Consider the following 26,319-nt stretch of genomic DNA (forward strand, 5'->3'; position numbering starts at 1 on the left):
GAACTGAAGCTCTGGGCTCCTCTGAGGAAGCATAGAAGCCTAACATGTGAGATGAGTACCCCAGAAACCTCATGGTAAATCCCCTCACATTCAGACAATTATCTTCTAATCATCTGAGATACTATGAAAAAACTTAAGCCCACAATACCCATATGCTTTAAACAGAGGTGGGGAGGGTGTGTCACATTTAAAAAAAGAAGTGGACACAAAGGCACTTCTGTTTAAAAGCCTCCAGGGTACTCTGAAATGTCAGTGGTAAAGCCTGGCTGAGCAGGAAGCTGATAGTAGATGATAGTCTGCAGCAGGCATGGAGTTTATACAGCCTTGAACATTGATTAGGAATTTCAATTAAATATGTTTTGCTGAACAATTGTTGCATTTTTTTGGAAGAGGACCTTTGGTGGCTAATTGGGGAGCAATATGAGGTATAAAAGAAGCATGAATAGCCTAAAAAAAAAAAAAAAGCTACTTATACAGGTTAGACTGGTATTCTATTTTAGAAAGTGGTGGACATGTGGAGGTTTATGCAGGACCAAAATACTGCTAGCAGGTGAGTATGTCACTACCACTGCAGTCTGACAGAAGCCCATTAGCTTAAAAAGGGGTCTTTTAGGACAGGAAAAAGAACAACATAATTAGGTAGTCTGGTTCATTGGGAACACCTCCTATGTTTTCAACATGGACACATCAGTTCCTTAATAGAAGAAATACACATTCAACAGTATTTTGGGTGACTTCCATTTCCAGTAATATTGTTTACATAGGAAAGGAGGTATGTTTGTCTTAGGCATTTTCTTCTTTGGAACAGAGAACAGAAGGAACAGAGAAATTACAAGAGGTAGTGAATTTAGCAAACCTGCACATAAAACAATCTTTCATAAGAATAAAATGCTGCATTTACAGCTGTAAATGTACACACCCCCCGTATAAGTTAAAAATACAAAGCTACTTTTACTGTGTTTCTTGTTCTTTTTAAGTTCAGAAAATGAAGTACTCAAGTGCTGGAACTCAAGTGGTGAACCTCATTGCATTGGCTAAACCAAACCATTCATGCAGCACCAGGCTTTTGACTTAGCCTAAGTGAGAAAGTTAGACAGTTAGTGCAACCAAAGTGCAGTTGTGTTCTTCACAGTGTGTACATTTTGACTGGCTTGTAAAGTGAATGTAGAAGTTCATGACTCTCCCAGGCAGCTTCTTTTGATGGTTGAAGAAAACATGATCTGCAACATACTGGGCCACAGCCTGACTTGGAATGATTAGACCGGTGTTCATCAGACAGTGGAGAAAAGTCAAAGTCAGCTACCTGGGAAAGGAACACCAAAAAGTTAATTTTTAGTTCAGTTCCCACTGGCTCAAGTCCAGCAAGAGCACATTGGGCTGCAAATGGCACTTGGTCCTCAACCATTTTTACTCAGTCACTAACTTCAAATAGACTTCTGATTTATACCTGCTGTGCACATGGCTTATAGACAGCGTCTCTAGAGGTATATAATCTATATTGTGGCACAGTGTAAAGGGTATTAGGTACTTTCCAAAGTACCATGAAAGCTATTTTTGATTTAAGAACTCGTGCTTATTGCAAAAACACCTTTTGTAGCAAGTGAGAGTATATTAGAGATGGCAGGGAGCTGGGGAGATGAAGGCCACATACAAGGGGTAGGTAACAATTTAGGGCTGCTTTAGGTAACATACCCCTCCTTTTTCATTATCCTGTATCATCTTGCACTGTCTCCTTGCTTTCTTTCATGTAACTACTCTGAGGCAGATCCTCTGGAATGGATGCTTCAATGCAAGCATCTGCTTGGGAATATTAAAAACCTGCCCATTATTATTCTGGCAATTCAGAGTTCTCTGCACCAAACCAGAAGCATGGCTGTTTCTTCATTTGCCTACACTGCTGGGGTTTTTTTTTGTGGAACAGATCACAATTACCAGGGAAATTCTCCCTCCCACTCTGTTTGTCTGGGGATTGAAGAACCTTTCATATCAGATACATTTCATGGCTGAAAGCTACCTCATTACTATCCCTTACTCAAAGTAAGAGTAACTGAATACCTCCACGAGATCTTTTTGTTGTGTGTGACTTCGAAAGGTTGTGTACAGCACCAGTATCAGCATCACTGAAACCAGAGCAGTGCAGAGCAGGACAAAGAAGGCTGGGTGCATTCCTAGGAAAAAGCACAAGGACACATTTCTGGAATGACAAAATACCCCAGAAAAAGGCAACAGTGAGAAGGACACAATGAAGAAATTTTAGGAGTATTTTTAGAAAAAAGATGGAATGTCTATAAGAAGGAATAAACTTTTCAGCTCTGATCACTCCAGATTTTTCTGAAATCTCAGGAGTGGGAGAGGGGTTTGTAAGAGTCTTTCCCTTTATGCTCTCTTTGCATTGAAGAGCCTAAAAACCTCCACCCAGTTACGTGTTAGCCCCTGACTCCCCAGGGTGTTTGTGGTACCCCAAGAGGGTTCCAAGAGGATGGGGAGGACTCTCACCTCCACAGCAGCCAAGAGCCTCCAGCACAGAGGATTGAATCCTGCATGCACACCAGTGTCTGTACACAGCTGGCTCCCAGTGACATGGTGTGACCACTCTGTGGCACAGCCTGGCTGTGCCCCATCCTCTTCCCCTGGCACCTAACCCCTCTTCCAGGTGGTTTAGGGACCCAGGAGGGCCATGTGTGACCATGCATGGGGGAGCCAGCTGGGGTCACTGGCAGGAGGGACAGAGACTTGTAATGAAATGGAAGCCTAGAAAAATCTACCCTCAAAATTCCATAACTAAACTAAGCAGTAAGAATTGAGACTGTTTAATTAAGATAGTGTTACAGACACATACATTTCCCTAGTTATCCTCTCTAACTACAAAAGCTGGACTATTTAAACTGAAAAATATTTCATTTAAGTAATGCAGCCTTCCCAGTGTACTAAGTAGCTTCAAGACACTCTTGGGACTAAGAGTTCAGCAGAACACAAGAAGCTCAGAGCAATTACAGCAGGCACATTATAAATTCTCATTTCCCTTTTTATTCCTCTTGTTTTAGGGATCTACACCACATTCCTGAAACCTCATCTGCAGTTGGTTAACCTTCGCTTGTCCCTAACCTGTTTGGGACTCTCCGTGCTGCTCAGACTCCCTGTCCCTCACCTGCTGGCCGCACTTTGATCCCGTGGTACGTCTGCAGCATTGTCACGCCGTTCTCCACCCTGACACTGAGGCAGTACTGCCCCGCGTCCCTGAAGGTGTGGCTGAGGTTGTAGCAGGAGCCACTGATCTCCACCAGATGGCATTTGTCACCTTCAAGTGGAATGCACTCGGATTTTATAAGCCAGCATAATGCCAGTGGTGGGCTGCAACGACAAGAGCAAAAAGGCAAAATAAAAAAAAAGGTGAAAACTCTACAAAAAATTTCAGCAAAGAGCTTGGTTAAAATAGCAGAATAATTTTGAAACTAATGAAGTTAATTTAAATGCAAATAAATTATCCACTGCACTGTTTGGTTTATAGCATATGCCAAATGAAAAAGTTCTTTGTGATGCTTCTATAAAGGCAGGTCTTTCAGCTGAGAGCTGAATACCTGCAAGGGTCATCAGTGGGCCACGGTGTGTAGAAAACTCCATAGTCCTTCTTCAATAAAGATAAAAGGAATCTTTTTTTCCTGCACTTCCAAGGGAAGGTAGTTTTTTTTTTGTCCTTCTCACAGAGATTACTGTCTGTACCACTGAAGCACACCCAAGACTGTTTTAATTAAAACATCCTGCACATGAAACTGGAAAGAATATAAGATGAGCTCTGAACAAAGGACTAATAGCTGGAAAATGTAAGTAAATTTCAAGGATCACAGCATTCCCTTACAATAACAAAAGGGCTTTTATTTACTATCAAGCAATTTAGTGCACTTTGTGGCTATGTGGCTTCTCACCACATCTAATTGAAGCCTTTTATTTACCTTTCCAGATCCCTGTTTCAACTGATTCTGCTTAAACTCACCTTATGCACTATAGACTTTGATTCTGATAACAGAGATTTTCTTTACCCTATTTTATTAGCTTTTTGTTTCTTATCTCATTACAACATTCTTTGCTAAAGAAAGCATCAGGTTTATGTGTTTATCTCATTTTCTAGCTTTGTTTTTGACAACCCATCTCTTTGTCACTGCATCTCTATCTTAAACTCCTCTTGCATCAGCCCCAGTCCTGTGACTAGGAGGTCACTAAGACTGTCTTACTGATGTCAGGTTTGCCTGTCATAGTTTTTGGCTGTTCACCTTTACTGGGATGCCATCTCCAGTTGCCATTCCTGCCAATATGCCTTTCACTTTCTGAATGCTGCTTTGTCTGTTGGGACTGTTAATGCCTTTGGTAAATGCCTCAGTTTGGATGCTGCTCACTGCAAAACTCCAATGTGCTCTAATGCTGCAACTTGAGGGAGCTTGTGCTAGGATTGAGGTGCTCACAGCTCTCCTGTTTTTCTATGATCCTTGCTGCACGGGGCTCCTATGTGTTATTCATCTTGTGGCAATCTGAACTTTGCCAGAATCACTCCCCAAACCCATTCATCTCCTATGCCAGCCAAGCTTTGCTGTTATGCAACAAGGCTAGGAATATATTTCAATTTAATATCAGGGAAATTGGTGAAGGAGAAAAGTTCAGAAAGAAGTTTTCAGATGTATTCCCCCCTGCTATTTCTCTGGCTACTTGTCTTTTAACATTCCCTTTACAAAGATTTAAAAAAAAAATAGCATTTGCTTTATATAAGAGGATTCTTTTCTGTAAAGATGCAGGGTCTTTCAGGCTCTTAGAGCTGATGGCATTTCAAGTCAGGAAAATGCAATATTCAACAGTATTTTTGGGGGGAAGGAGGTGGTTTTGGTTTTGTCTTTTAATAATTGTTCTGTGGGGTTAAACTATTTTTAGGAAACACTGGGGAGAAACACTGAAAGAGACAATTTTAAGGAAAGAAGTTGTGTTTGCTACTTACGTGCCATTGATATGAAGAGATAAATTCAAGTTTTCCATTACATGAGTCTCTCTGGAGCCCACTATGTCAATGCTTTTAACAGCATCTGAGAAAAAATGAAAAGCCAGGGATATCACACTCCACATGTAAACTTGGTTTCCCAGTGAAGGTTTGTTTTCATAGCACAGACTTGCAGGTTTGAGCTTCATTAGTCCCACAAATAATACTATTTGTCTCACACCCCAAAAGGAAACCTACCACTAGAGATGTTGTAAGTTTTCTGACTTTTTGTCTGATTCCTTTTTATATGTATAATCAACTTTATTAATTCTTTACATTTTTAATACTGTGTTTCTTTATTCCTGAGGCTGATCAAATCAATGAGACTTTCCTAATGCTTGATTTAACTGATTTATTGTTTAGGGATAGCTGGTGTAAATTAAACAAACAAATCAACCTTAAGTTACCATAAATACTTTGCTGTTTGAACTGTATGTAAGACTTTTACAAAAGACAGTAAAATTATCTGTAGATTAAAAAGACACAGAAGATTTTATCTGTTTCCACCAATTTTTCTGCCCTAGAAGAGCAAATAGTCAATTCTGCAGTGGAAACACAGGACTGTCAGTGTTCACTCAGTCCTTGCACATGAAACAATGTTGAAGTTGTGTTACCATGTCAAAGCTAGATTGTATCTGTACACACTAGATTGTATCTGTACATACACAGCTTGTTCTGCATTGGAGGTGCAAATGCTTCATAATTACCCAAGAGCTCCAGAGCTGTGGTAAAATCACCAGTTTTCTGCATCATTTCTCTTTTGTGTATGATGCTTCCAACCTGCTCCCATTCAGCCACGACCTTCAGGTGCACCGTGCGGTTCCCCATGGAGGAGCAGTTGCAGTAGACAAAGGGTGCCTTGGTAATCTGGTAAACTCTGGGTGCAACAGGAAAAGATTTAGAATCAAAATTGCCTTTTACCAAGTGCTTGCATATTTCTGGTTTAAAAAGGGACAAGCTCTAATATATTTTCTTTACAGACAATCTTCCAGTGGCTGTGACTCTAATTCTACTTTATGTCCATATAAACGAGGATTTATATCTGTGGTATTACCTATAGAACTACAAGATCCAGAGTAAATCTCTGCATTTTTAATGAAAGAAACTAAAGATAATGCTAAAAGAATTCACGAAACTGAATAGGAATAGTCAGTAAGTTATGAAAACAACATTTATAGCAGGCTGACTATTAGCTAACTGATTTTATTGGGATTTTTCTCTAGATTAACATCTGAATCAGAACCATCTTGAATACTCATTAAAGCAAACAAAGTAACCACCTACCCATCTCCAAAATCCCAGTTGTAGACAAATGATGCTGATTTGAAGTAATGACTTGGGTCATGAAGAGAGAAGGAAATCCGGGTCACTGTGTCCACGGGGGAGCTAGAACCATGTGTGGTAACTCTGCTGTCTTCTATCTGGGCTATGGTGAGGTTCCCTGTGATAAATTCTGCAGAATAAAAAGGGGAAAGAAGAATGACAGCATGTATGACAGCATATATGACAGAAGAATGACAGCATGCTTCCACAGCATGCTCTGTGTATCAAAACATCCTTTCAGATGTACTGGGTAAGTCTTGCTGTGTCCCAGTCCAAGTGGTTAAGGGTATTTTACAGCTGTTACTCAGCGTTGTCATGCGTGTGAATGAGGCAATGAAACGAAAATATTTATTGAGGGTTATACAATGGGCCATGATAAAACACCCAATAGAACTAAGAGAAATAATCCTGGACTGATTGGGCTCAATATAAACTTTTACTATTTATTTTAAAATAACTGGTATTGATATCAAGCATCTAGATTCAGAGTCAGGCCAGTACACATATTCATCATGTCTGGGATGGTGGTTTTTGTTTGTTTTGTGAGGTTTTTGATGTAGCTTTTTTCCCCCCTTAGTTTTAGCTGTTTCTACAGAAATTAGGATTTGGCTATATGAATTACAGATGTGCTATAAATTGTGAATACAGAAAGGGGGGAATGTTTTTATCTATGAGAGGTTCTTGGTTGGGCAATGAGTGGCAAGGACTGATCTAAAAAAATCCTCTCTAACCTACAAACAAAGAGATATGATGAGACACCAGCTCGTTATAAAATTAATGGGCTATTGATTACTAGTAACAGACTCTTATCCTGTTAACAAGTCATTAAATCTGGTTAAAAGGTTTTTTGGTGATGCACAAGTAATAATTGCAATTACTGTTGGAATGGGGCTGTCAATCCCTGTATCAGAGATCTGGTTAACCATGGCACACCAGTGGTTAATTTGTAAAAAAAACCCTTATTTATAGTTATGAATATTCCCAGAGAACTGAAGTTGCACTTAGCAACATTTAGAAATGCAGCCATGATTTCAGATCCAATTTCAATACACTCGGACAGAGCTTTAAAAGAAAATGTAATGCTCTGCTGTGCTGATGGCCTAAGATTTGCTGTGTCATGCAACAGAGAAAAGCAGCAGATTGGCACTGCTGATGGTCATCCCATCTTTAGGTCTAGAAATGCTGGGAAGCAGAAGAAGAAGGATTGTTCTAGGAGTTTGGACATCACTGACCCATGCTGATGTGTGAACTGCAGCTGCTGAAGCATCTGGTTTCCAGTTCAGTTTCTCTAAATGACAGAGGTAGGAAAACACAGGCAGCACCACACTTTCTTCTGGGTTTGCTGAGACTAGAGCATGGCTGTAATGGTACTGATTCTACCATGCCCCCCAAACCCACCTTCAGCCAGCCACAGGGCTACAAATCAAACTCTGTTGTCAGAAGCCATATTTACACTGGCTTTCTCCCTGATGCTGCAAAGGCTTATATCCTGAGCTCCTGGAGAGGAACAGGCTGGAAAGCCATTCACCCATTTTACCTGTAATCTGGAGCACAGTGACGTTTCTTGCAATCGGCCGACACAACCAACAGTTTTTGTGAGTCACCCAGACAGACACAGGGAAAGTGCCAGGGAATTCACCAGTCACATTAATTATGGAATTAAACTGCTGCTCGGATTTCTCGATCAGAATCAGAGGAGCATAGACCCAGTTAAAGTGATACCAGTTTGATGTGACATTTTTGTTCTTCATTCTTAGCCTGGCTTGAACAGTAGCTTGAGCTCCTGTTGTGATGGGACCATTGTTGGTTATTTCCAGGCTATGCAACTCTGTGGAAAGCAGAAGAAAATGAGTAAACCAAACCTTCTTGTATGGAATTTTAAATTTCATTTATTTATTTATACATTTGAACTAGTCAGCTCTAGTTATATGACTCACAATGACACTTATCCCAGCAAAGAATTTACCACTATAATTTTTTACTGTTTAAATATCTGGAACAGAAACTGTTGCATGTGTATATGAGTTCAAATAAATAGCAGTAAACAATATGTCAGACTGGGTTCTAGAAATGTTCATAGTAGAAGACAGCTTCAGTCAAGAACATCACAAAAGCTTTGATGAGGTTTTACACCCAGAGCTGCATGCTGGCTATAGGTTGTCACTAATGATCTAACATAATCACTAGACTTCTAGCTACTGGAAGAGGCTCAGCTCTAATCTCTGCCCTAAAGAAGCAAACTTTCAAACTCAGGTGAGATTTCATTCACTAGATTCCTTTGCCAGTTCTGTTGAAAAGTTCATCTAACTTTCCTCATAAGTAAACATAAAAAAATACTCAGTAGAAGCATTTTCTGTTCTATGGTCCACCCTAAATTTCCTTTTACAGGGAAGGACCAGAAGTCCTAAGGCAAATAAAAGATGTACCATGCTGTAGTGGCAGATCAATTGCTGTCCAGAGGGACCTGGACAAGCTGGAAAAGCGGGCCCATGGGAACCTCATGGGCTGAACAAGGCTGAGTGCAAGGTGTTGCATCTGGATTGGGGTAACTCCTGGTATACAGGCTGGGGGATGAAGGGCTAGAGAAGAACTTGGGGCTACTGGTGGATTGAGCCAACAATGTCCGCCCAAGAAAGATACGAGGCTGTATAAAAATCAGCCAGCAGGTTGAGGGAGGTGATGTTTCACAATGAGGGTGGTGAAACACTGGCACGGGTTGCCCAGTATAAACATTCAAGGTCAGATTGGACTGGGCTCTGAGCTACCTGATCTAGTTGAAGATGTCTCTGCTCATAGCAGGGGATTAAACTTGATGACCTTTAAAGGTCCCTTCCAACCCAAACCATGCTATGATTCTATGAGACACCAAGGCATGAGAGGCGCAGGACCTGTGATACTGCTGCTCTGAATGACTCACCATTATCTTCTCTGCCATGTTTACTCAAATTACTTACTTCAGATCTTGCAACTACTGCAATAGACAGTGTTGAGTTTTGTGAAAAGAATACATTAAATCTTTCCCAAAAAATAGCAGTGCAGAAGAAGAATGTGTTAAAAAACAAAATCAAGCCCCAAACCAAAAGGAAATGCAAAATAGCTGTGAATTGGGACAGAGCTGGGAGCAGGGTCTAGTTGCTTGCCTCCAACATGGAGCATGTTCCCTTCCCTGTATCAGAGCTCTACCTGGCTCTCCTCTCATCAGCAGTGCTGGGCAAAGCAGCAGAGCTGGGAGGCTCTAATGCAGGAGCCTTTCCTTATCCTCTCTTTCAGCAGCCAGACTGCTACCAGGGACCTCAATCTCTGACCTTTAGAAACTGCATTTCTCACTCATCCATGGCTTCTAATATGAGGAGAGCACTGGGGCTAGCTGACTCCTGTGCTGGCTTTTCTGCACCCATCAGCTTGGGATGGGATGAAAGAGATGGTATTTGTGCATTTTATTTTACAGATCACAGGTGCTGAACAATTCTGGAGGCAGAAGAACTGTGAGAAATGAACTGTAACACTTCTGCCTGAGAAAGAACTCCACTGTTCTCATTTCACAGCACAAGAAATGGCCCTGAGTTCAGTTTTCTGAGTTAAAAGAGAAATGCTTGTGATTTGATGAAATCTGGCAGAGGGAGGTTTCATGTCTCTAGAAGATTCAGGCTATGTTCCACTTAGTTTCAGCAGAATTCAGGGAAAAAATAGCCGACTACCTCATGCTTATCTAGCACTTCTCCTTGGGGGTTATCACGGTGCCTTACAAATCAGGGCCACACCATCCCAACAGCTGCAGCAGCTGGGTTCAGCGGCTAACCCAAGGTCACCTAGGGAGTGACCGGCACAGCAAAACACTCCATCCAATTCAGGGATTTCTCCTGCCTTTCCGACCTCTCTCTGCAGAACGGAGCTCTGTGAGTCCCATAGCGAGGGACAGCAGCTGCCCAGATGCCCTGTGACCTGCGGCGCGGGGTCAGCAGAAGTGCAGCTTTTGGGTTAGAAGTGCAAAGCAGAACCCCGGCTTCCCGGGATGCCCCACCTCCACTGCAGGCACCAAGATAGCAACGCCTGAGAATAAAGTCTGGGGTGGTGGGAGCGTGCCCAGAGCTCCTTTCATCGCTGTGACATCTGTCAGGGTCGGACAGGGAACCACCCCCACCCGTGATGCAGCTCATTCCGAGGTCTGAGCCCTCGCCCCCAGCACCACGCACCCCTCGCCCTCTCCCCGGCGGCGATGCCAGCGCAGACCGGCGGCCCCTTACCTGCGGCCGGGGAGCGGCCGTGGCCGAGCTGCAGCAGCGGCAGGATGCAGAACAGCCACCGCATGCTGGGGGCCGCGGGGACGGGCACTGGGCGGCTCGGGAAGCGGGAGCGGGTCTGGGCCGCGCTGCCCCCGCGGCACTGCGGCTCCCGTGTCCGCGCCCCCGGGGCGCTCCCCCGCGGCAGCGCCGCCTCTCCCGGGGCAGTTCCTGCGGGACCGCGCTGCCAGCGCGACAGGGATGCAAAGCCGCCGGCGGTTTAAACAAATAATCAATAAAACCCACAAATGCCTCCCATCTGCCGACAGCGTGGGGACATCCCGGAGTGTTTGGGAAGGGGTTTGTGCCGCGCTTTGGTTGCGGCAAGCGCATATAAATAAAGTATTCCTGCGGCGGCGCGGGGATGGCTCTGCCGGGGGCACTTCTGCTGCTGTTACCGGTCCCGCAGCGCTCCGAACGGCCTGTAACGGGTGCCCTGCTGGAGAGAAGCGACAGCAAAAGCGCCGGAATGTGGTTTTCTAGTGTTCTTTTTTTGTCGTTTTATTTTGTTTTTTCCTGTTTTGTTTTGTACATTTTGGTTTTAATTCGTTCACTTTTATTCTTTTTATTTTCTTAAACTCAACATTCGAAGCCCTTTCTCGCTCCGGGCCGCCGTTCTGTTTCTAGCGGCGGATCAGTTTCTCTGCGCGCTTCGCTTCCGGTGGTGCCGCCGCTCCCCCGGGGCACCGTCGGGGCGGGGTGGGCCGTGCCCTGGCCGGAGGCACCGGCCGCGGCCGCCTCTACCCCGGTAACCCCTCGCCCGCTGTTACCGGCGGCCGCGGCGCCAGCGGAGCCTCCGGGGACGAGGGGACGGGCGGGGCCGGCCTCAGGCGGCGGCCTCTGGCAGCGCCCGGCCGGGGCGGGTCCAGGCGGGGCCGTGCGAGGCTCGCGGGGCCGGCGAAGGGAGCGGGCGGTGCCGCGCCCGTCTCCGCCCGGGGAGAGGCGCGGGAGGCGGCACCGGGAGGAGGCGGCCGGAACTGAGCTCGGGCGCTTCCGTCGCGCCCATGCGCTGCCGGCGGCCTCCGGGAGCAACAAAGGAGGGAGCCGGGGGGCCGCGGCCGGGCGGTCCCGGGGAGCCGCGGGGTGAGAAGCGTCCCGGTGGGGCCCGGGCCTGGGCGCGGTGGAGCGGGGCGGGGGGAGGTGGGACCGGCGCGCTGCGGGCAGGAGGGGCCGGCCGGAGCCCCGCCGGAGGCCTGGGGCCGAGCGCGGCACCGGGAGGGCTGAGGGGCGGGGGGAACGCCGCTGCGGCCGCTCACGGTGCCCGTGTTCGCAGGGCGGAGATGGGCTCGGCGTGACGGCGCCCTGGCAGCGGGGAGCAACCCGGGCGAACAGCGCTGCGGCGGGGAAGGTGAGGGCGCGGGGTCCCGGGCTGGCTCGGCCGGACCTGGCCGGGAGCAAAACTGACGGAGACCCCCCAGGGGAGGAGGGAGGTCGCCGATCTCTCAAGCCAGATGTGATTTTAGGCTTCTTTACGAGCGAGACAGGCAGCTTGTGGCGGCAGGACATCTGCAGGCGCTCCTGGGAGCGAGTCCCGCAGGGGTGTGTCCGAGGGGAGCCGTAAGTTTGGGGCAGAGGGCAGATGATGACAGGTGTGCGTGTTGGGAGCATCCCTGAGCCTGGAGCCTGCTGCTGGGAGAGAGGAAACCGCGCAGAACACGGGAATGTTGGTGCTGTGAAGAGCTCAATAACCCCTTTTATCTATTAGTGCACTCCTGTCACAATGAGTGCTCTGCATGCTTGGTGTTGTACTTGTAAGCCTAAGTAAATATTACAGTTGTGGTCTTTGGAAAAGGTGGTCCTCTTCAATATGTTAGAAGAATGGGTGTAGGCGATGGGATAGCTGCTGTTTGCAAGCCATGTAACCTAGCAAATACTTCTGTATTCTTTTGTAGGTGTGTTGATCTTGATTTTATGTACTGAAAGCTGATCTTTACTCCTCCAAGATGGCATTTGTTTCAGCGCAAGGGCCTACGGTGGTGGACCAAACCACTTTGATGAAAAAATACCTTCAGTTTGTGGCTGCTCTTACAGATGTCAATACACGTAAGAGACTTTTTCTTCTTGTAAATTGCAGCTCTTCAGTAGTTTGTGTCACAAGTGTTGCAGACTTGTTCTGACAGTTGATGAAAGAGACAGTGAAATCTGTCAAATTCACTTTGAAATTTGTTTGAGTTTTGATTTTTGAAGAAGCAAAATGATGAGAAACACTTGCATGAGCCAAAGTGAGTGAGGTGTGTGTGTGTGTGTGCAGTTGTGCGGTGGTTGTTTGAGACTACTGTGTGTCTTATAATTGGGCTGTGATAGCTAAACTGATAAGATCTGATTGCTTCTTTGATCAATGAGTTTGTTGTTTTCCTTCATGACCTAGTTTTACACTCACATTTTTCTGCTTGAATTTCCATTTTCAGCTGATGAAACCAAATTGAAAATGATGCAGGAAGTCAGTGAGAATTTTGAGGTAAATAAAAAGATGATAACCCCAAGCAACAAAACCCCAGCAAAAACCCCCTGGTTTGGCAGCCTTTCTTGTGCTTAGTTTATTAATTGAATTTCTGATGTTATACAGCTAAAATATTAATGGTAGTATCCTGTGACTAATGATTTATATGGTTACTAGTCATTGATTCTAGGTTTGTGTTTAGGAATTAACCAGATTGTTGAAGAATTACGTTTGGACTTAGTGAGCTTTCATTGCCAAATCTTTATTCATTAAGCATTTAAATAAAAGTGAAGTAAGAAATTTTTCTTCTAGTTTTGGAATGCTATGAAATGTCTGTATTTAAAGCTTTCTTCTATTTAGCTCAAATGTGTATTGTGCCCTTGTGAAACAGAGGCCCTTCTGATTCCTCTGAGTATTCCATGGTGTGGAAGTGAGAGAGAAGTTGTCAGATGTAGAATCTGACATCAGTGACATCTTTTGCATGGTGATGGACCATCTTTTTAGATGAGCAGCAGAGAAAATGTGAAACACAAGTTAACCCAGCCTTGTGTCAGCAGAAATTATACTTTAGTTGAATACTTAGTTGTTATGGGCCTGTTCTGAAGTTATAGCAAACTAAAATCATTCTTGTGGAGTTTTTTATCTGCCTAAGCTATTTCTGAAACAATTTATCTGACTAAAATAATAGTTTTAACTGCTTAGTCTGGTGACCTGTTAGAATCTGAAGATTTAGTTGATTCTCTTTTCCCTTCAGTAGGAAGGATTTGTATTTGTTTTGCTAATGTTCTCTTGGCGGTCACGTGGTTCTGTAGTGTCAGCAGATACTTAGTCACTGAATCTATTCAAAATTCACTGAAAATGTTTCATAGTGGCTTTGAATGTACTGAATGTGTGATGTCTATAACTCCCCATTTTTTGTTAATTAGAATGTGACATCATCCCCTCAATATTCTACATTCCTGGAACACATCATCCCTCGGTTTCTCACCTTTCTGCAGGATGGGGAAGTTCAGTTTCTGCAGGAGAAGCCAGCACAGGTAAGCTGTGTGGAGCATTTCCTGCCTTTTTGCTGTCCTTGATTAACCTAATGAACTAATTTAAGACTTGCTAAAAATAGATTTGTCATGTGGAGTGGAACTGAAAAAGTCCTGTTTCTAAATAAGTTACTTATAAACTTTGCTAATCTGGGCTTCTGTAAAAAAGAAGGAAAAGTAGGTGCAACAGATTTGGCTTTCTTACTGAAATACTGCACATTGCTACAAATTACTGACTTTACTGAAGGTTAGGAATGAAAGGCAAAAGTTGAATCTTTGTCATTAAATACTTAAAATTTCATTCCTTAAAAAAAGTCTGGTTTCCAGCTGTAAATTAGTTAAATTTGCTTCATTCACATAGGTGGGTAGTAGGAAGAGTTATGTTTTTGTATACAAGGCTATGTCTACATGAAATAAAATGGCTTTTTTTCTATTTCAATATGCAGAATTATTAAGCTGAAAAAGATCCTGCAACTAATTGTTGGGTTTTGTGGGCTTTTCAAAAAGTTCTGTCATATCATTATTTTTCCTTTTTTTTTTTCCTACAGCAACTCCGTAAGCTTGTGCTTGAAATAATTCACAGAATACCAACAAATGAACATCTTCGTCTTCATACCAAAAATATCCTGTCTGTGATGTTCAGATTTCTAGAGGTATTCTTTACTTCCTCTTAAAACTGGTTGAAATGTTCTGAAATATTTTCTTCTACTTTCTTCATCTCCAGAGTTTGCTGGGGTAGGTTTTCAATAGCTGTGCTGCTGGAGCAGGAATGGAAAGACATTCTGTTTAAGCTTCACCCATGCCCTCTCTTACCATCTACAGACTTTCTGCCTGCTCTCCTCTGCCCTTTAGAAACTCGGATTTTACAAATGCAGGGAGCTGTTCTCATGCTGGGCAGGATTTTCTGGCAGATAGCTTATTCTTGGGAGTTTGTTTTCTCTCCTGGAATTCACAGCACTCTCATTTGAAGCTCACATGGGGGTCTCTGTTTGAGAGGCAATGGGAGCAGATCTGATGGTACAGAGTGCTTGTAATGTCTGGGTTTTACTCCCCCAGGGGTGGATTTAATTTCAGCCATACTCTGGGACTGCAGGGTATCCAAGGAAAGGCATTTTGCTCACACAAACCCATATTAATGGGGCACTTCTGACTGTTGAGAAGAGTATAAATTTACAGGGTTTCGAAGTACCCACTGAGTAGTTGGAGAATTCAGCAGTGAGCTCACTAAAAAGTTTCTTTTTTTTTTCCAGACAGAGAATGAAGAAAATGTACTGATTTGCTTGAGAATAATTATTGAATTGCACAAACAGTTCCGACCAGCAATCACTCAAGAAGTAAGTCATCACTGGTGTTACATGGTATAAAACTTGCTGCCATGCTCTTCAGAATTGCTATTTTGTTCAACTGGGTTGATTGGCTTGTTTTGCTGTTGTCCTTTTATGTTGCCTGACCTGTTGTCATAACCATATGTTTAATTTTTTTCCCTTTTTTAATATTGAAGTGATTTTTTAAAAGAAAATTGCATAATGCTAGCACTCCTGGGGAATAAACCAAACTGTTAAAGCTTAGTTGTACTTGGTTTAAATGTTTATGGACAATATGAGCTGTCTAAGGAATAAAATTCCCACACAAAGGAAGAGAATTGATGCCTTTTTAGTGTGTAAGGGAAAATCCTGAAAAAGAATTTACTCTGACTGACTTCCCCCTGCCTCCCCTCTTCTCTCCTGTGACTCATTGAGGGGAATTTGGAAATTTGCATTGTTATTCTCTTGCTTTTTGCCTTGATTTTTTCCTGGGAAGACTTAGTTGTTTCATAGTAATTATACCTAACAATACCATATTGGAACTATGTAAAGTTGGTAGGTAGATCAGATTCTTTCCAAGTGAAATTTGAATTAATACTAACAAAGCAGAAGGAGGTAGGAGAACACTTTCAGATTATTTTCAGTTATCATAAAAAATATACTGTACTGGTGAGTAGAGATTTTATATATTTGTGCTGTTAATACAGAGATTCTAAAATTGTGGCTTTAAAAGTATTTTTTAAAAATTTCTTTATGGTAACTGACTTCTTCCTTCCTAGATTCATCATTTTTTGGACTTTGTGAAACAGATTTACAAGGAACTTCCTAAAGTAGTGGTAAGCTTTTTATTTATGAAATTGCCCTTGCTTTAGTCAGAAAACTAGTTCTTATTTCTTGATTTTTATCTCTAAAAGATACTGACATCATTATTTTGCGTCTGTTGATACAAAGTAAAGATAGTTTTAGTGAATCTATTTATTAAAACTATGTCTAAAACTGGAGACATTTAGATTTTGATTGGGAAACCTTTTGTTTCTGGCACACAGAAACAAAAGGTTAGTGGTAGGAGAAGATGGAGGTGAGCTGGAGTTCTGAAGCAGGGTGAGGTTGGCTGCAGTGGTCTCCAGGTACCCAAATGTGTCTGGTTTTGAGGGAAGGGTGAGGTCATGAAGGGAGGCTCCAGTCTGATCCTCCCTCCCTGATACAGAGTAACTCTTGGGATGTTTTCCTTCAGCAGAGGAGCTGCCTTGGCTGTGGGAGCTTTTCTGCTGCTCTGTCCAGGGGGAGAGGTCGCAGGGTGTGTGTCTGGCCCGGGCAGATGCTGCAGCACAAACATCACTGCAGAGAGGAGAAAACTGCTCCAGGGGAGGATTATTGGGGGAGTTCTGAGGAGATGGATGGCCTTTCCACTGTTACTGGCATTGTGATATTTCCCTTGTGCTCTTTCTTGTAGAATCGGTACTTTGAGAACCCTCAGGTGATTCCAGAGAACACTGTTCCCACTCCTGAGATGGTTGGCATGATTACAACCATCGTGGTGAAGGTGAACCCTGAGCGAGAGGACAGCGAAACGAGGACTGTGAGTGTTCTCACTGCTCTTAGCTGGGGGACTGGCTGTAGCACAGGACCACAGATCATAATGCCAGGCAAAAATAACAGACTTTCTTTTTGCTTGTTTTTGTTATCAAAACTTTTATGTAGAAGCTGATTGAAACTTTCCAGGTATTTTCTATGGAGCTGTAATTACAGGATTTTTATTTAATGTAATACCCACTACTTTTATGTTTTAAAAATGCTATTGTTAAATATAGTGCTACTAAAATGGGCAGTTTCTGTAAAAATGTGTTTTACATACTCTTTTGAATTAATAATTAGACTGTTTGTAAAGCATGTATTCTTTCTTTCAGCATTCAATAATTCCCAGAGGATCTTTATCCCTAAAGGTCTTGGCTGAGCTACCTATTATTGTTGTTCTCATGTATCAGGTTAGTACACTTCAGTATTTTGCATGTAAATACTTCATTACTGAATGGCTCAGGTAACTTCTCTTGGCTATCATATTAGTAATAATGAATGTGATATATATTTGAAATTAAAATATCATCTAAAAATAAAGCTGGTGAGATGTCTTAATTTTTTTCTGATTAGCTCTCCAGTAATTTGACTGCAAGTGTGGCTTGTGAATTTCTCTAATAATACTTTTTTTTTTTAAGCTCTACAAACTGAACATTCATAATGTAGTAGCTGAATTTGTGCCCTTGATTATGAACACTATTATAATACAAGTTTCTGCTCAAGCAAGGTAAGAGCATTTAACAGTATTTTGATGATATTTGAGATAAACTACTTAAACCTGTCATTCAGTATTGCTCAAAATATTTTTGTCTTCTATCTTGTGATTTTTGATTCTGGTCTTATGCTTTTAATCTCAAAAGTAGCAATGATTATTAAAAATTACCAAGGTTCTGTAGGTGAAGTTATTGTCATTATATCTCATTGGTAGAGTCCATAGTTGTGCAATAGGTGCTAGTTATTATTTGATAATGAGTTTTTAAAATAGATTTCCTGACAAAAATCCACATTGTCACAGGCAGTGATGAAGACCCTGGGAGTGTGGACACTTGTCATTGTTTAATCTTTTTCCATACCATCCATGATGGAGCTGTGCTCTTCAAGGTGTAGCTTACATGAAGCCTTGTGATGTTTCAGGGATAGGCACTGCTTTTCCTGCCTCAGAGAGGGATGTTTCTGAAGAGCAGCAAGTGGTTCTGATCAGGGCAGTGGGAGCAAGATCTCTGCCTTTCCCTGTCTGCCTGGATGACCTGGTTAAGTGGTTGGAGCTTGAGAGAGACAGACAAGTCTGTGGGAGGGAATATTGCCTGGAGAAAAATTGGCCCCAGTTAGGGGAGCTGAGCCAAATGTGTGCTGCTTTGTATTGGCTTGGCTTTCTGTAGAAAGTGCTGCTGGGAATTTGAATGGCAGAGGGCTTGTTGAAAATGGGCTCTTCCAGAGGGATTGTATTCTTTTAAGAAGCAAAAACTTCATTACAAGATGATGTAATTTGAAGCTTCACTGAATTTTCTGAGTGGAGATACTAAAGGGGAGGAATAAAATTGTAACCACTGTTCTCTTTCATTTCAGACAACATAAACTTTATAACAAGGAGTTGTATGCTGATTTCATTGCTGCTCAGATTAAAACATTGTCTTTCTTGGCTTACATCATCAGAATTTACCAGGTAGGATGAATTTTGAATACTTTGGTACTTAATGCATCAGGTTTCTAGTTGCTTTATGGCAGGCAAGTAAACCTGCATGACTGCAATGCATCAGGGGTTGGAGATGGGAGATTTTGTGTGGAATATCTGGAAGTATAACCAAGTAGCTGTACTTGGTTATCCTATCAAAAGTATCCTGTGAATACAAAGTAAAAATATGCCATTTCCCCTCCCTGGGCATTTATGGAATGACTACTGTGTCTTAGTTTTAGGATTAGATTTTGTAAGAGAATCTAGTGAATTTTAATGGCGTGCTATTTTGCAAATGTAACACAAACCTTAAGAATAGAACGTTGTGGTAGTTGTATTCATGTTACTCTTTTTTTTTGTGGCAGGAATTAGTGGCTAAATATTCTCAGCAAATGGTAAAAGGAATGTTGCAGCTGCTCTCCAATTGTCCAGCTGAAACAGCACACCTCAGAAAGGAGCTCCTGATTGCTGCTAAGCACATCCTGACAACAGATCTGAGGAGCCGTATGTAGCACTCTTTACAAGTGTACCTGTAAACTGGAAAGATTTCTGCTATTTCTGTCAATTTTTGAGGCATATTACTTACTTATATTGGACTGTCACAAGATGCCAGGCCAAATAGAATTGTTGTGTGCAGGGTTGCCCAGTTTGTCATTTCCAGTAACTCATTAGTTATGTACAAAAAGTTTTTCAAAGTTGTAAATAACCTGAACACTTTTTTTCTCTTTGCAAATAAAATTGGCATTGCCTGAGTACTGCAGTGTTACTCAAGGGGCAAGTGTCAGTGGAGTAGACAGTCACAAGAGATTGTTTGAAAATTTCCTTGTAAATGGCACTGACTTTTATAAGCTTCAGAAATTAATTTGGAGATAAAATCACTTTCTAACTTCAGGTTTAAATGTTTATTGCTTAACTATCTTATTTTAATTATTTCCTTTGCCAATTGTTGTGTATGGCTTTTTCATTTTTCTGTTTTTTAAAATCTAGAATTTATTCCATGCATGGACAAGCTGTTTGATGAATCTATACTGATTGGCTCTGGATACACTGCCCGGGAGACGCTGAGGTATGAGAAAGTTCAGAGTAATGATCTGAGTGCCTGCCAGGGCTGCTTACTTTGAAAATCATTAATATTTACAGCAGCTTCTGTATAGGATCCTAAATCTTTGTTTCAAATAACTAATTTTACTAGATTGTTTTATTGGCACAGCTTCTCCTGCTGTAATGGTGGCTTTTGTTTAACACTTTGATGGCGCAGCATGGTAGTATGAGTGTAGGACAAAATAAGAAAAATGGGTGAATGAAGATGATTTCAGTTTTTTGAATTGTGGAGGACAACCAAAACAGGAAAACCAACTCAGTATCTGCCCAATATTTTGTGAAACACCATAAGTCTTATATCTGGTGTAAAATCTGAATGAGATTTAAACTGTTTTGGCAATGAATACTTTAAAACTTACTTGTTTGCAATTGAAGAAGTAAGTTCTCTCCACTTAACTTTCTATGTCTTCAATAGTCTGAATCTGAACTTCTTTTTGTCTAAGTATCAAGTGTACCTTATTGACAACATGTATTAGATTTAGAAGTATTTTCTCTGCTAGAATCATCTATGATTAATTACGAAACAGATTACCAGCCCTGCTCAAAATGTGGCTAACATGTATATTAACTGCTTGTAGATGAAAATATGTAGTGAGGTGTTCTGCAGTGAAGGAAGAAAGATCAGAGAGGCAATACCAGAGTTGTGGGATAGATTGATGCATCATTGGTTAAATTGCACAGGTTAAAATTTCCTCATGTAATCGAAAAAGCCTTGTGAACTCTGGGTTTGCATATGAAAATAGAAAATTTACATTGAGAAATTTGGAAGTACCTCCGGGCAGTAATTGTTTGTTTAATCAGATTAGGAAACTTTTTAGTTGTGCTTAGTGTGTTTTCCTCATTCCTTGTTTTGGCTGTAGACCCCTTGCATACAGCACCCTGGCAGACCTGGTCCATCACGTCCGGCAGCATTTGCCTCTCAATGACCTCTCCCTGGCTGTCCAGCTGTTTGCCAAGAACATTGATGATGAATCCTTGCCAAGCAGTATCCAGACCATGTCTTGCAAGCTCCTGCTAAATTTGGTGGACTGTATCCGGTCTAAAAGTGAACAGGAAAATGGAAATGGTAGAGACATCCTTATGAGAATGCTGGAGGTATTGATTTGTTTAAAGCATTTGATAATTGCTTGGATATCCTGTTTTGTAGTATGTTGTCAATCACATTTTACTTTCTCCTCTCTTCAGAAATTAGAATATGTAGGAACAGCCTGTGTACTGTATTTCACTTCAGTGCTTCACAGGAGGGCTCTTTAAAATGCTCTGCAGCTGGGATAATATCTCAGGTGTAGTGGAGATGCTTTGTCAACTCAGCTTCATTCAGTGGCTAGTTTCAAAGCAGGAAATTGAAAGCCTGTTTTGAGTAGCTTGGGTTTTTTTTAATAATTTTATTCTAAATTTTTTTTTTTTTTTTTTTTGTGTAGGACTATGCAAGAATTGTAGTTTTTAATGCCTTGTGGTTATGGGTGTGCTTTTTGGTGTGGTTTTTCTTTTAAGCCCTTAAAGAGGATCTTCACACGGGTCCTTAGCATGGCACAATACAATCTGTCCAATTAAAAATATCTGCTCTTTGAAGACATAATGATCCTTTTTAATGATCTTTATATGGAGGTTGTTTTTTGTATTTTTGAAAGTCAAGGGTGCACTACTTGTTTGAAGAAGGCAAACTAGTTTATTGATACATTTAAAAACATTTGCTGTCATTTGAATGACTTCAAAAATAGCTGAAAGTTTTATTGATCTCAGTATGCTGGTTTGAAATATTAGTGCTCTTAAATTTAGGATGATTTTTGAAGAAGAAACTTATTTTCCCTTTCTTTCCCCCCTCCTTGCTCTTTCCTCTCCTCCTTTGCCTTAGGTGTTTGTTCTGAAATTCCACACCATAGCACGCTACCAGCTCTCTGTCATTTTTAAGAAGTGCAAGCCCCAGTCCGAGCTCGGGGCAGCTGAAGCTGCCTTACCTGGAGTGCCCACAGCAGCAAATGCAGCCCCTGTTCCTGTCCCATCTCCTGCCCCAGCCACTCCCGTGGCCCCTGCACCTGTGCCTGTGTTTGAAAAACAAGGGGAGAAAGAAAAAGAAGACAAGCAGACATTTCAGGTCACGGATTGCCGGAGCTTAGTGAAAACTTTGGTCTGTGGGGTCAAGACGATCACGTGGGGCATCACCTCGTGCAAAGCTCCTGGTGGTAAAACTGCATATTTAATTGCTTTTATCTCTCATAATTCTGCAGAAAAAAACCTCTCTAGAATGAAAGCAAATAGAGTTTTTAATGCTTAACTCTCTTATTCTTCTTTCAGAAGCACAATTCATTCCTAATAAGCAGTTGCAGCCTAAGGAGACTCAAATCTATATAAAACTGGTAAAATATGCAATGCAAGCATTAGATATTTATCAGGTATGTAACCTGCCCACATAGTACTTCTATTTGTACAGTTACTGTATGTTAGATCTTTTAATAAGAGGATTTATTTGTCAGCTAAAACACGGATTTGCATATAGTATATTTTCACTAAGTCTTTAATTGGGACCATAACTTTTGAGAAATGCTCAATATGAAGAATTAATTTCAAAAGTGAATTTCAACGTACTTACTATTTGCAAGCAACAGATTATTTTCTCAACAGCCATTTTTGTCTGTTCATGCAGGCAGGTCAGACTGGAAATAATAGTCTTTCATGTAGTGAATTAAGTTTTTCCTTGAAAAAGATAGTTTAGCTAACAGTTGAAGCATTCACGTCTATCTTCTGTAGTTACAGAAAGTACTAATGAAATGTAAATGTGTTTGATTGGGTATTTAAGTAATTTGTAAATACATTGAAATTTCCTGTTGTTTTTCTCCATTTCTAACTTTCTAGTTTTAAAATCTGTTCTGAAAACACTTAATTTTAGTATTTTTGTCATGGTTGGCTCTTGCGTCCAACTTCTACTTGTGTGAGGCTTGCATGTAAAACCCATAAAATCTCAGTTACTTTCAAAAGCTATTTTAAGAATGATGAGGAATAAGCTACTCAAATTCTATAACCAGTGTATGTGTTTTCTCAATTGCTGTAGGTGCAAATAGCAGGAAATGGACAGACATATGTTCGAGTAGCAAACTGTCAGACAGTCAGGATGAAAGAGGAAAAGGAAGTTCTGGAGCATTTTGCTGGTGTGTTCACAATGATGAACCCTTTAACTTTTAAAGAAATCTTTCAAACTACTGTTCCTTACATGGTGGAGAGGATCTCTAAAAACTATGCTCTTCAGGTATGTTACTGTTTACTTCTTAAATTGATAATGAACAGCATGTAGGAAAGAGCTTATGCCTTGAGGTACGTATGACTGATGTAGAATTATCAATAATAATATTGAAATTAGCACATGAGATTTGAACCAGTCTATATAAATAGTAGTCTATGAAAATAATGTAAAAATGGATTTTCAAAAAACTTTACCTAAGTGATTCAATACAAACATGAACACTAAATTTTAGAAAATATGAGTGGACTTCATTCTTGAAAAGTACTGAACATTATGAACTTGTTGTTTTGTTGGGCTTGTTGTGCTCATGTTCTACTGTTTTACAGAATGAAAATGCTATAATATTAATTTAAAATTAATCTAAGGCTTCAACATTAAGCTAGGTAGATTGTTGTTTTCCACTGAGGACAAACAGAATCACTTGGGTAGCAGTGGAGATGGGGAAAGAAATTTATCTTAGGGTTTTTTTTTAATGCATAGTGCATTTATCCTTTTGTTCTTTTTATTACAGCACTAATAAGTTCTTTGTGATTTCCTTTTATAGATTGTTGCCAATTCTTTCTTGGCAAACCCTACTACCTCTGCTCTCTTTGCAACCATTTTGGTGGAGTATCTTCTGGATCGTCTGCCAGAAATGGGCTCTAATGTGGAACTCTCCAATCTGTATCTCAAGCTGTTCAAGTTAGTCTTTGGCTCAGTTTCACTATTTGCAGCTGAAAATGAACAAATGCTGAAGGTAAAGGTCATTTGTTTTAAAAATAAGTCTCCTCTAAAAACAGCACTCCTAAGAGTTTTGCACAGTAACACGAGTTATTTGATGTTTAATTCGAGAGTCATTTAATGTTAGAAGCACTATTTGTGACACATCTCAATTTTTTTCCAAATTCCAAGTACATTCTCTTGTTTATAAGATATGGTTTCTGTGAATATTTTCCTCATATTTGAAACTATGAAGTGATGTACTAATTCTCAGTAGAAGTGGCTGATACATGACTGTGGTCTGTGATTGCCATAAGCCATGTAACTTCATGGTCAGGACATGCATAAATTCTTGCATGTTTTCTCTTTGTTTCTGTATTAACTTAAGATTTTTGCTTGGATTGAAATCACTTTTTTGTGTGTTGGTGAATCTTGTTCTCTCATGTCATATTCAGTGACATGTATCTCTTGAGTTAGATTTTTCTATGCTCTTGGGAAGCCTGGGCTTAAGGAAAGCTATTCTTTCTACTGACAACATATTATGTATTCCAAGGATCTATTTATGTTGATGAGATCATCTCATTATTCAGTGAATTTAGAAATGCTGAGCTTGTAGCAAGAGTGCACTTTCCTCATAAAAGCAGCAGCTGCCTGTATCTAGAAAAGACATTAGGGATTTAATGGAACACTGATTGTTCTCTCATAGTTTCTCTTTGCTTTTCTTCCTTGTACTTTGTACCAAACAAAATTTCTGATACAGGGGGGATTACCAATTTCCCAGAATCTTTGAAAACTAACAGTAATATGAAGCAATATTCATATAATTTTGCTTTAATTCTTGCAGTTTGTCATCAGAATCAAGGTCATTTGGATTTTATAAGATGGTGATGAAGTTTAAAGAGTGTAATTTGCTACTTTCACAGTTTCATGCTCTGTTACTTTGTTTCTCTAGGATGAATGCTAGGGGCCTTGGACACACACTTCAATTGAATGATGAAGGCTGTTTGCAGCATTTGCCTAGCAATGTAGAAAGCTTTTTAGATGTTAATAATATCCAGACACGTTGCTGTTTGTCTCTAGTCCATGAGAATACTGGTATTTATCAACTATTTTTAATGAATCTTGTAAAGGTGTTCATGTCCTCTGCTCTAGAAAGGCCACAAGTTCCATAGCCTTTTTTACTTGAGAGAGTTTGCTTTCAAAATGAAATTTTAGCTTTCACAAAAATTAAGAACTAACAATGAAATTAGATCAGGGGTAAATCAATATTGTTAAGAGTCTTCTCTTTTCATTCTGACACCTCTGATTTCTGCTCCCCATTCCCAGGTACTTGAGAGGAAATATTTTCTCATTGTGTCAGATTTGCAGAATCTCATGCTAAACTCTTGTACAGTACAATGATGACAAAACTGGTATTTTATTAATCTTCAAGCTTTATTTTCTTTATAGCCACATTTGCACAAGATTGTGAACAGCTCTATGGAACTTGCACAGACTGCCAAAGAGCCCTATAACTATTTCCTGCTGCTCAGAGCACTGTTCAGATCTATTGGAGGAGGCAGTCATGATCTGTTATACCAAGAATTCTTGCCGCTGTTACCAAACTTATTGCAAGGTAGAACAACACCTTCTTTCCCTGCCCCAGCTTCTGATTTTTTTATGTGAATAGAATCAAGTTATGTTATGTAGTTGAAAACCCCTCAAAACTAAAGCTCTACCCCTGATAAGTAACTTCTGATTTTGAGTTTAGTGATTGATTTAAATACCTTGAATGTGCTTATTTTCATTTACTGTCAGCTGCTTCAGGCTCCATAGTTTTGGCTGCTTCACAATTTCTGCTGCTTGTTTTTTTTCTTCTTTGTGGGGCTGTCGGGGTTTTCTTGATTGTTTCTTTTACTTGTTTGGGGTTTTTTGCAATGGGTAATATTGTTGGCATAAAGCATTTGGGGGATGACTGAGTAGGTGAAGCAACGTTGCCAGGCCACCACTGGTTTTGTGGGGAGAACATGGCAGCGAAGCTCTGGCTGTTCTGCAGTTGAGGGCATGTGTGTGCACCTGCAAGGGCATGATAAACAGAACTTCAAGTAGTGCCAGACTGCAGAAAGAAATGGAAATAAGTCAGTTTGATTAATTGAGCATTTATGCTTGCAAGAACTATGTTCCAGAAATACTGAGAGTGAAATGTGGAGAGCTACTTAAACCTAAGGACGAGCTAATCAGAACTATTCCAGGACTGTAGACTGGTTCAGATCTACACCTGTAGAGACAATTTTTATTGTAGTTAGCAAATATATATGTTATCAATAAATCATTATGTAAAACTCATGTCAGTAGATTCATGCAATATGTGAAATCTTTATGGGGAGAAAAATCACTTGGGGAGTGTGCTTAGTCTGTATAGGGCAATTAATACACTTGGATTCACTGAATGTTTCTTCTCAGGATTCAAAATATTTTTTAAAAAGTTCTGTGTGGGTTTATTTTTTATTGTTACAAGATCGAGGTTTGAATCAAATTATCTTTTTTTCTTTTCTATCTGCTGTATTCAAATGCTGCCTTACTGAGTCTAATATTAAACTTTAAAATATGTATAGATGCTTTTTCTTCTATATGTGTGTAGATAAAAAAGCATT

General features: G+C 41.0%; 2 protein-coding genes and 1 non-coding gene across 5 annotated transcripts in view; 2 read left to right on the plus strand and 1 right to left on the minus strand.

Annotated features, from left to right (window-relative positions):
• Positions 1-724: 724 nt before the first annotated feature.
• TMEM130 (transmembrane protein 130) lies at positions 725-10,756 on the minus strand. The gene is made up of 8 exons (XM_059862004.1): positions 10,588-10,756; positions 7,881-8,171; positions 6,305-6,473; positions 5,728-5,897; positions 4,982-5,066; positions 3,149-3,351; positions 2,056-2,168; positions 725-1,303 (listed from the first exon to the last, which is right to left on the minus strand). The coding sequence occupies exons 1-8, from the start codon at positions 10,649-10,651 to the stop codon at positions 1,127-1,129; spliced, it is 1,272 nt and encodes a 423-aa protein (XP_059717987.1). The 5' UTR covers positions 10,652-10,756; the 3' UTR covers positions 725-1,126.
• Positions 10,757-11,563: 807 nt separating this feature from the next.
• The window catches only part of TRRAP (transformation/transcription domain associated protein), a 77,074-nt gene continuing 62,318 nt past the window's right edge, over positions 11,564-26,319 (plus strand). For 2 of the 3 annotated variants that reach the window (XM_059862001.1, XM_059862003.1), the window contains exons 1-20: positions 11,564-11,706; positions 11,897-11,971; positions 12,516-12,666; positions 13,032-13,081; positions 13,990-14,100; positions 14,646-14,750; positions 15,348-15,431; positions 16,181-16,237; positions 16,855-16,980; positions 17,309-17,386; positions 17,615-17,703; positions 18,543-18,639; positions 19,014-19,152; positions 19,636-19,714; positions 20,610-20,844; positions 21,605-21,932; positions 22,045-22,142; positions 22,799-22,993; positions 23,532-23,723; positions 25,136-25,301. In XM_059862001.1, coding sequence (XP_059717984.1) covers positions 12,567-12,666; positions 13,032-13,081; positions 13,990-14,100; positions 14,646-14,750; positions 15,348-15,431; positions 16,181-16,237; positions 16,855-16,980; positions 17,309-17,386; positions 17,615-17,703; positions 18,543-18,639; positions 19,014-19,152; positions 19,636-19,714; positions 20,610-20,844; positions 21,605-21,932; positions 22,045-22,142; positions 22,799-22,993; positions 23,532-23,723; positions 25,136-25,301 — 2,329 coding nt within the window. In that variant the 5' untranslated portion in view covers positions 11,564-11,706; positions 11,897-11,971; positions 12,516-12,566. The remainder of the gene's footprint in view (positions 11,707-11,896; positions 11,972-12,515; positions 12,667-13,031; positions 13,082-13,989; positions 14,101-14,645; positions 14,751-15,347; positions 15,432-16,180; positions 16,238-16,854; positions 16,981-17,308; positions 17,387-17,614; positions 17,704-18,542; positions 18,640-19,013; positions 19,153-19,635; positions 19,715-20,609; positions 20,845-21,604; positions 21,933-22,044; positions 22,143-22,798; positions 22,994-23,531; positions 23,724-25,135; positions 25,302-26,319) is intronic. The other variant, XM_059862002.1, reaches the window with a different exon arrangement.
• LOC132335569 (small nucleolar RNA ZL1) lies at positions 12,807-12,953 on the plus strand. The gene has a single exon (XR_009488699.1). It is a non-coding gene; the product is annotated as a small nucleolar RNA ZL1 (small nucleolar RNA).

This window comes from Haemorhous mexicanus, chromosome 17 (genome assembly GCF_027477595.1).
Source record: "Haemorhous mexicanus isolate bHaeMex1 chromosome 17, bHaeMex1.pri, whole genome shotgun sequence".
In the NCBI taxonomy this organism is placed as follows: Eukaryota; Metazoa; Chordata; class Aves; order Passeriformes; family Fringillidae; genus Haemorhous; species Haemorhous mexicanus.